At 45.1% G+C, this 10,347-nt stretch overlaps 1 protein-coding gene across 1 annotated transcript; it reads left to right on the top strand.

Annotated features, from left to right (window-relative positions):
- The first annotated feature begins 1,490 nt into the window (after positions 1 to 1,490).
- On the top strand, positions 1,491 to 3,160 carry LOC103064908 (uncharacterized). The gene is made up of 2 exons (XM_007444926.3): positions 1,491 to 1,578; positions 2,529 to 3,160. The coding sequence occupies exon 2, from the start codon at positions 2,551 to 2,553 to the stop codon at positions 3,040 to 3,042; it is 492 nt and encodes a 163-aa protein (XP_007444988.1). The 5' UTR covers positions 1,491 to 1,578; positions 2,529 to 2,550; the 3' UTR covers positions 3,043 to 3,160.
- Positions 3,161 to 10,347: the final 7,187 nt, after the last annotated feature.

Consider the following 10,347-nt stretch of genomic DNA (forward strand, 5'->3'; position numbering starts at 1 on the left):
ATTTCATTAACAAGCAGCGTGTACACAGCCTCATCCTTCTGCCCCAAATTATCTTTAATAAGAAGAAATAAACAAGAGTTGAAGACTTAGCATTTTGTCAACCCCATGCAAAACAGTTGTCACTTTGATCTTTCTTTCTTTCTTTCTTTCTTTCTTTCTTTCTTTCTTTCTTTCTTTCTTTCTTTCTTTCTTTCTTTCTTTCTTTCTTTCTTTCTTTCTTTCTTTCTTTCTTTCTTTCTTTCTATCTTTCTCTCTCTCTCTCTCTCTTTCCTCTTCCTTCCTTCCTTCCTTCCTTCCTTCCTTCCTTCCTTCCTTCCTTCCTTCCTTCCTTCCTTCCTTCCTTCCTTCCTTCCTTCCTTCCCTTCTTTCTCTCTCTCTTTCTGTCTGTCTGTCTGTCTGTCTTTTTTTCTCTTTCTCTTCTTGCAAGGTGAAGGTAAAAATTGAAAATGAAAGAAAAAGTCAACCCTCTTCTCAATATTTAAGATTAACCTTCAAGAAGAATCGGCATTCATTGCCACTCGCTCCATGAAAACAGAAGTCTCCCGGCGGAGAGACTTCTGCCGCAGGATTTCCATCCTTGTTAACAAAGTTTAAAAAAAAAAGAAAACAAGAATTCACTGATGTAACTTATTTATTTACTGACTGACTGACTGGCTCTGGTTTATAGGCTAGTCCAACCCCACAGAAATCAACACAAAATGAGATCAAAACAATAGAAACAAGTAGAAGCAATTTCACAGTAGTTCATCACACCAGACCCCACGTCCCACATCTTAGAGGTCATCTGGTCTTCATACCACTGCAAATGCAAACAGCCACGTTTTCATGGCTCTTTAAAAGCTTACTAAAGTTGGGTGGGTCCAAATCTTTGGGATAGGTGGTTCGGAAGGGGGACCATCACGGAGAAGGTTCAACACTGAGGTTCTGGAGATGACATTCCACTGGTGGTGGGACCTTCAGGATGCTTCCCCCTCCAAATACCACTGAAGAGTCGATTCCACTTGGAGCAGGTGGTCTCAGTTTTAGACTGAGTTTGGGTTAATGGCTTTCAACAAGGGCTTGGGAATCCTACTTTTCCATTTTCCCATATATTGGGTAGGTTCAGTGATACCTGCAGGGTCACAAGCTCTCCACCTTGGAGTCAAAGATGTCCTTGAGTCTGTGCTGATGCAAGAAAATGTTGTCATTTTTGCAGAGTCGCTACTGAGGACAATAACCCAGCTTTGATCTTATCGTCATCTCCACCCCGTGGGAGTTGTTCCTTTCCAAGATCAGATAAACAGAAATATTTTGACTTGAGGTTAGCAAACTTGAAAGGAAGTGCGAGAAAAATAGTGTTAGGATATTTATGGTGACAGGCTTATTGCACTTCAGAATGGCAATGTGACAGTTTGTGCTGAGTGACGTCCTTTTTTCTTTTAAATGCCGGAAAAGCAAATTGTTGGAAGCCATCTGAAATGTTATGAGTCCCAACTTCCTGGGGACGCCAGCCAAATTGTATAAAAACCCACTCTGCTCTCTGTCTTGCCATCAGTGTTTGCTTGACTCTCCTGTCTTCACGACTTCTCACCGAAGCAGGTAAGTCTGTATTCTCAGAGAGAATTCCTCCCGGTTGCTAGCAGGCGAGATAGATCTTCCAGCCAGAATCCGGGATTCCTCAAAAGATTGACGCCATCGTAGGCTAGAATGCTTCTGAATGTTTCTGCCTTCAGGACCAGCTTGGGGGCTTTCTGTCTGATGGACTAGGTTGGGCTTCATTTTGAGTTTTTTCCTTCTCAAACATCTGCCTTGAGCTCACCATCCAGAGCTAGAGTGTTTACGGTTAGGACATTGGAAAGCCATCCGATCTTTTTGAGGCAGTTTGGATTACTATGCTTATCAAATCCAGGCTGTAGCAACCAACATTTGAGGGTCATCAGTTAGCCTATCCCTTAACTAGAGACAGGGATTTGGACCCAGCCTTGCCTTTTTACTCAGAAGCCAAGAAACCTGTTGAGAAGCCATGGTCTAACCTGAATTTCAGAGAGGATGAGAAGAAATATAATGGAGGCCCCTTCTCCTGATCTCCTTGGGGTTTGGCCACCGGCTGACCAAAGAAAGGAGCGTGCTGTTCAACCTTTAACAAAGCATATGGCACAGAGAGGGGCTAATATTTACAAGGTATTTTGAAGCTTGAAGGAGACATATAAAGTCTTCCCTACCGTATCTCAAAGGTGAAACTAATGGAGTCTCTGAGCTGAGTCTGAACCTTGGTGACTGCAACCATGCATTTTTGGGGGGGCATTGTTCCAGAAGCAGCATGCCTCGTTTCTTCTAGTTCTTATTTCTCAGTGTAGTGAGCGGAGGTTAGTTGGTCAAGGGCCATCAGGATGGATCCAAAGCGGGGTTCAGAAATGATGGGGGACTTGAGAGAAAGCAAAGCCTGTCATATGAAATGTATCATTCTGGTTGAAGGAAGAAGCGGGCGATGGGGGTGGGGGGTAAAACACAATGCAATTCTCACAATGTCTCTCCATTTTCTGCATTAGACTCACTTCACAACTCAACACAATGCCTTACTGTGGACCATCTTGTGCTGTCCCCTCCTGCGCATCCAGCCCCGTCGTCGGCTTTGGATCAGCTGGCCTTGGGTTGGGTTCTGGCTACGGTTTAGATTCTGGCTACGGTTTGGGTTCTGGCTATGGTTTGGGTTACGGCTACGGATCTGGTGCGTTGGCCACATCTTCTGGCAGCCTGGGCACTCTGGCCGGCGTCAACCCTTCCTGCATCAACCAGATCCCCCCAGCCGAGGTCGTGATCCAGCCTCCAGCTTCTGTGGTCACCATCCCAGGAGCCATCCTCTCTGCCAGCTGTGAGCCCGTCTGCGTCGGAGGCAACACGCCATGCGCTGTCTCTGATTCTGGGCTGAGAGGAAGCTGGGGCTATGGAGATTGGGGCTATGGAGGTCTTGGCTTGAGGAACCGGGGTCTCCTTGGCAGAAGGTTCCCCTTGAGCCGTAGAGGAAGCATTTGTTACAGCCGTCGTGGTAGCATTTGCTTTTAGAGGATAAGTTTGGCATGGAAGATCTCCTTGATATTAGGACCGTGTTGGACTCACTCCTGCTTTTTGTTCCTCCCACCTTTGCTTTAAAATGCTCAAGATCCTCACCCCTTTGCATATATATATATATACCACGCCTTCCCCAGCTCTTGTATGTCTCTCAATGTCACTTCTCTGTGTTTTCCAATAAAATGAAAAGTGCATCATTTGAACCCACGTCTCTGTCTTCCTTTGATCTCCATCCTGTGTGGCATGGGTTACAGGGAATTAGATTCACATGAGGTCATTGCTTGTAGTCTTCAAAGGCATGTCTGCCTTCAGAGAATCCAAAGAAGCTAAGAAAAGCTCCAGTGGATCAAGTCAAGCTCCTTCTTGGTCCAGCACTTGGTTTCTCCAAAGGGCCAACCTTTATGGTGCTTGCAAACAGGTGGTTGGAGACGTGTCCCTTTCTTGCCACCTTTGTTCCCCTGTAGCTTTATTTGGTGGAGGCTACCCGTCCCCGACAGCTAACACTGAATTTTCAAGACTAATAGCTCATGGTAGATTTGTCCTCCATGGCAGCGTCCAGTCCCCTTGGAAAGCCACTGAGTGCCCATCACCAATTACAAGATACACTATCTTCTCTCTCAGCAGGATTCCTGGGTCTGCCTTTGGATGGCCCAGAACCTCAACTCATTCAGACAATCAGGTTTCTGTTGAGTTTCACCATCAATTGATTTGGTTGAACCTCTCATAAAAAAACAGGGTCAGATCTGGCCTAGGCAGAAGGCCAGAACCCACAGCATGCAGAGACGCAACAGATCCCCTCTTCCAAGGGTGACTCCTCATGTTTCTTCCCCATGTGAGTGAAGACTTGAATAGTTGCATTGGTTTAAAAATAGGAATCAAAATCAGGATCAAAATAAAAAAATAGTCAAAAGCTCCCAAGATGTTGGAACCAAGCCTCTGAAATTACAGACATTTTTGACAAGATTTTCTAATGTTGTATTTCTCATGGGAGCCAGGTGTTGATAAAGCTTGCTTAGTGCAACGTATGAACCCCATTGTATGCTTCTTTATGGGACTTAGATTATTGGTCCACACGTGATCTGCAAATGGATTCTTCTCATGGCCAAAACTAAGGTTCCCCTCACACCTTAATTATACAAGAAATTAAAGTTAAGACCATATGGACTTTTCTGTCCTCTCAAAGCACTTTGCTTTCTTCATGTAAGCTTTCAATGACTCGTCGTGATTTTTTGGGCATAGCTTAAAACCAGGGCTACCTTCCACAAATACTAGAGTGTTCCAATAAAGCTCCAGATGGTCCACCAAGTTGGCAAGATAGAACAACAACTGCTACCCTCCCAGATGTTTCTTCTGCAAGCAACAGGCAGAATCTATCCTGTTATGCATAATGGGAGGTAAAATATTATTTTGATCAGCCTCAAGGTGGTGCTGATCTCTCAAATGTTCCTATTTCAACTATCTCAAATGTTCAAATTTCCTGTTCAAAATCTCCAGAGTTTCCCACCTGCCGTGAAGCATCTTCTCTCCCCTCCCCAGGTTTTGCCTTGTATGCCCTGGAAATCCCAGAAGAAAGAACCGTCTAGTGGATCAAAGGTCCCATCTTGCTTTCTGAGGTGGCTTCCTCCATGAAAGCTCTACCAACAGGCTGTGAAGATTGCAGCCATCTCAAGATGCAGTTCCTTAGCAACTAACACTCAAAAGTGCTGCCTTTCCATGAAGAGGTTCTATCTACTCATCACCGCTGGCTGAAGACAGGTATCTAGAAACATGGTCTATTTACAATGGTCAGATTAGATGTTGTCCTGAGCTATATGCTTCCAAACTTTGATCTAGCGATCCTGGAGAACAGCTAACAATAGGATCTCAGCCCCAGTGAAATCTTCTGTGATCCTCCTCACTGCCTGCAGTAACAAATGAACTCCACAAGGTCATTAAGTCTTGTGGACTTTGGTCTGTCTGTTCTGAGTAATCAAGCCAGGCTGGAATGGTATCTACAGTCTAGCTTCCCTTAAGATCACCGAGCAGAGAGATATGCATGATGTATTGTGCCATGCCACAATGAGATGACTTCCACCAACACCCTCTTGGAGGAAGGAGGAATTTCTCTATTTTTACGTTGCATATAGCCTGTGTGTTTTCAGTTAGGGTGGCCACCAGGAGGCACTGAGTTACCAGTTTCACCCATATTCAGCATCTTCAGAGAGAGTAGCCAGATGTTTTTCTATGGGGTTCAAACCCTCTTCTGGGAATTGAACTCATTGACCTTCACACTTTGGATGACTATGTACAGTGAATTAAGCTTTAGGGACTACCTAGATCTGGCAACCTATACCTATTGTTCTGGTCCTCGTTTTGTAGCCATAGAACATAGCTCATGAACATCTTCCCCATATCTTTGCTTTATGGGCTTCAAACACAGCTATCGTGATTCCCATAAGTCTGATGACTTCAGACTGAACATCTCAAGGTCCCTTGGCCTGTCCTCACAGAACTAGTCCTCCTCTTTGTCACCTTCCTCTGAACCTTCTCCAACCTGAATATCCTTCTGGAAATGTGGTGCCCAGAATTCTACAATGTTCTCCAGGCACGGTCTCGGCAAGGCAGAATGGAGGAGAAGGAGAACCAGAAGTGTCACAGACCTTCTAGCACCTTTGACCGAGGCCCGATCCAGCCAGCATGGCTCAGTGCAAAGGGCAAACCCAGCCAAGGATCTGATTCACCCACCGTGGGCTTCTTCATCAGGAGGGAAAGCTCAGCCCCCCATCTCATTCCACCCCTACCCACCACGGGCTGCAGCGAGCCCTGAAAAAGCCTCCATTGTTACCAAGGGAAGAGGTTGCACATCTCCAAATTACAACCAAGGACAGCCAGCAGTTTGTAATGCAGAATCACTTTTATTAAGGTACAAAGAAGGAGTATTGGAAGAAACCATCAGGTGTTTCAAAGCAAGGAACATCTCCCCTTTGACAAATCATTTCAGAGGGCAGAGAGAGACAAGGGCCTAGATGTTTGCAGAGGTTCTTCCCTTCCCAACTTCACATAAAGCCCTTAATGGATCAAATTAGCTGGGGAGTAATTTTGCAGGAAGACACAGTGCTATCTGCAGTAAGTGGCTGGGGGAAGACCGGACAGGGATACAAGCGGTGGGACAAATCTAGAGAGATGGAAGGGAGTCGTGAAAGCTGTATGCAGGCCAGACCAGGGCCCAGACATGCCGTAGCCAATCTTCTGAAATCCATTGTGGTCAGGGAGAGTCCTGGTTAACAGGGGAGGGTGCAGGGGAGGGGACAGGGGAGGGGACAGGGGAGGGTACAGACGCTGCCTCTGCGACCAAAACGTCCCAAGCGGCCTCCAAGGGAGCCACCATAGCGTCCAAAACCTCCAGTGGCATATGGTGTGTAGCCTCCCACGCTGACAGGATCACAGCTGGCGGACAGGATGGGACCAGGGACGGTGACCACAACGGGAGGGGGCTGGATCACCACCTCAGAGGGTGGGATCTGGCTGATGCAGGAAGGGTTGACGCCAGCCAGGGTCCCCAGGTTGCTAGCGGATTCGCCCCATCCACCATAGCCGTAGCCAAGACCGAGACCTCTGTAGCCCAGGCCCGAAGGTCCGCAGCCAGTTGACCCAAGTCCAACGACGGGGGCGGAAGCGCAGGATGGGATGGCACAGGATGGTCCGCAGTAAGGCATGTCTGGTGATGGGACTGAAAGAAGAAGAAAGGAGACAATGTTGACATACACTAACCAAGGCTGATGATCCAAAGCAATGGTGAAAGAACGTAGTTATGGTATCCCATCAAGGAGAGGTGGGTGACTTCCAAGCTCAAGAAAATTAGGGATCTTATGAATTCTCAGGCTGGTTTAATTAAATGCTCTGTGAACATTTGAACCTCTTCTGGTATTAGAACAGAGCACCAGTTTTCTATGCTCAATGCTCTAAGAGGTCAACACTCTTATTGTGTAGGACAATTAAGGTGAATCTGAAGTGAAACATGACACAACTGAGTTGACTATGGGAGGGGAAAGAGACAGAATGCCAAAGCATCACGAAGACTCAGAGAAGGTTGCAGGACACTAAGTGAAGCTGTGTACAGACAACGTTCTCATTTGTTTCATTTCAATTTGCTGTCTGGTTTTGCAAAACATGATTAATTAGGTGATAATCCATCCTTTTGATGCACAGAATAAGGAATTGTAAAGCTACTCCCCTCCAAATCAACCAAGGTTCAAACTACCCAAACTTTGCACGTTATATGAATGCAACCACTAGATATTTAACTGATACCACCAAGCAAACCTAGCCTTTGAATAAACCACAGTTTATTCACAAAACAACCTAAGCTAAAATTGAAGAAAGCTTCCTTCTAGAATAGCTCTTGAGTTCCAAGTCCTGTGAAGACTTCCATTACAAAAGGGAATTACCACAGGACCTAGTACAAATGGTCTGCATTTTTCTGAAGACCACATTAAAAAAAATTGGAGAACCTTTGAGAGCTTCTGGCTTAGGGACTGTGAAGAGATGAAGCTTCCTTCTAAGTGTCCTATCCTTGTTTGTCATTGAGCACCTTGTCTGTCCTCTAGATGTTTTTTTAGGGTAAAGCTATCCTTCCTATAGCAGGTTTCCAAGATCTTAGCTAAAGCTGATCAAACTCAGTAGAGAAGTCCTGGGCTCTGATTCCTCTCCCTTCCTTTGAACCCTCAAAAGTTATTTTCCTCCAACTCTTTGTTCACAGTGACTGTTCCTCCATGCAAGAGTTTGGAGGGCTAATCACTCACCCCCTTCCAGCCTATAAATATCCTGCAGTTCCAATTCTCTAAAATGGTTTGTTCCAATGAAGAAACTTACTTACCTGCTCAGAGGAGAAGTGGAAAGAGAGAGAGCTGATCAGAGAAGCTGTGAAGATCTCCCTGAGTGGTGAGGGCTTTTATACTGTTCTGCTGGAGCTGGTGGCATCTGAGGAACACTTCCCACAGCCCCTGGGGCATTAATGAACTGCCAACACACTCTGACTCATAATATGTGGAGATAGTAATTAAAATTTTAGCTTTTTGGAGTACCTTGTGGGTGTTCCTCTATTTTCCAGTTGTTTGGGGTTTATGGACATTTCTATGAATTTCAGTCTAGTGGGGTGTGTCCCACTGTAGCAGCAACTCTATGGAGAATTCAGCTTCTTCACTTCCAAAGGAGAAGAATAGGAAAAGATCACTAGTGCTTCTAAATTCTTTTTCTTGCACTGACCCACACAATTCATTGAAGTAGGGAATAAGAGAGAGTATGGAATATCAAATAAGGATCTGGGGTGATTTTGGTAGGAGAAGGAGAAGGAGAAGGAGAAGGAGAAGGAGAAGGAGAAGGAGAAGGAGAAGGAGAAGAAGAAGAAGAAGAAGAAGAAGAAGAAGAAGAAGAAGAAGAAGAAGAAGAAGAAGAAGAAGAAGAAGAAGAAGAAGAAGAAGAAGAAGAAGAAGAAGAAGAAGAAATGAACAAAATATTGATATTAAAACAATTAACATGGGAGAGAGCAACCCTCCAGATTTCTCCCTCAAGAGGATGGTCTTGGAATCTTCAGATCCAGCCTTAAATCCTGAGAATGCATCTGTGATCCAATAGGAATAGTTGCTGTAACGAGATCCTGGTTCTCCAGGAGAATCCACACACAACTTTATCCTTATTTCCTTATGACTTCCAACATTTACACCTTTGGTGTGAAATGTCATATTGTTTGCCCAGGCTTGTCCCCTTGCTTCTATTGTCAACAGGGATTAATAATCCACTTCCACACATTCCAACACCTTGCTGCTGTGCGTAAGATTGGCGTGAGTTGCTTTGGGGCACCGAGTGTCACTGATGCCCGCAAACCTTTGCTGGCATCGATTTCATGCTGAACAAACCAAAACCAGAAAACCAAACAGAAAAAAGTTAAAACAAGCACCCCACCACCACCACTTTTGGGTGGCATTTCAACAACTCACAAGAACATCCGTTTCCCCACCAAATAAATCAGAATGGACTCACGCAACCCCAGTTGTACTACATGTGCCGATGAAACCCCTGAAAAATTGTGAGGCCAAACCAGTTGGTAAAACAATAGCTTTTATCTGGGGGACCCTAAATATACCTTAAGCCACCTTTGATTATTCAATGCTCTAGATGCTTTCATTCCCAGCAAAGTCAAACGAATTGCAATGGACTTCATGTTCTTCTCTGTGCAACCCAAAGAGTATTTATTCAACTTTAGGTCGGGTAAGATAAAAGATTTTGCCAAAAGGAAAATCAGAACAAAAGGCATTCTTGGGGAGGTCAAGACCAGGTTGAAGAGGATAATGGAGTTCCATCACGCATTTTGTCCACGGATGACAGGCCTGTGAACACAAAAAGCTGGCCTGTGCATTTTCACAATCTGTTTAGCCAGAACAGGCATCTCTGGTATGCCTGTGTGTGAAAGATATTTGCCACTCCACAGAGCTATCTGCTCTCCAGCTAATTTAAACAACAAAAGAGATCAAAGTCTTGCGCCTGGATTGAAATCTGCGATTATCTATCTTCAGCAAACCAACTAGCCAGCTGTCGCTTCAAACCCAAATCTGGCTGGTTGGTTCTCCTTGAACCAACACATCAGCAGGAAAAAAAATCAGGGACAAAATGACATTTATCTGTTTATCTCTCCCAGATGAGTGGAGGTAGGATCTTATTTACAGGATCTTGCTTCCAAGTCAGCAACTGCCTGGTGGAACGGAAGAAGTGCCAGAGAGTATTAGCAAAGGAGGACAATAGAGCCCCTGGGCCAAACTGTGCAGAAAAATCCTGCTTTTCCCCTTGGCCCCCTTTCTAGTTCTCAGCTGGAGGAACGAGAAGATGCTTTCAACGTCTCTTCCCATGGAGGAGGGTATTTAGGGGGATTAAATCTTAATTTTGTTAGGATGTGATTTCCAAATGCCACGTATGGATGTCTAGACCTTTATGGCCCAAACTCACTCCAGGAACTCTTGGTGGTTTACAAGATACAGGGTGGAAAACCAACTGAGGATGAAAAACTGGCTCTAAAAACACAGCATAAAATGTGGTGAGACACATCATTGGTGCCATCACTCAATCATGGTAACTCAACATCTCCGTTGGAAAACTCTGCAGAAGAGTTTCACCATAACAATCTTGTGGAATAACATCAGGGTCGGTGACTGCCGGTCTTCTGGGGGAATGTTGTGCCACATCCCCACCTTTCTCAGAAATAAGCATACCCAATTCCCTCAATTTCTTTTCAGGAGACCTAATTTTCCCTCTTTGATCTGCTTGTTG

This window comes from Python bivittatus, unplaced genomic scaffold (genome assembly GCF_059951505.1).
Source record: "Python bivittatus isolate LINGU-HERP-01145 unplaced genomic scaffold, Pbiv_v1 ctg000180_np1212, whole genome shotgun sequence".
NCBI classification, from domain to species: Eukaryota; Metazoa; Chordata; class Lepidosauria; order Squamata; family Pythonidae; genus Python; species Python bivittatus.

Coding starts and splice junctions, on each gene's coding strand:
- LOC103064908 (XM_007444926.3), top strand. CDS start 2,551: ATGCCTTACTGTGGACCATCTTGTGCTGTCCCCTCCTGCGCATCCAGC.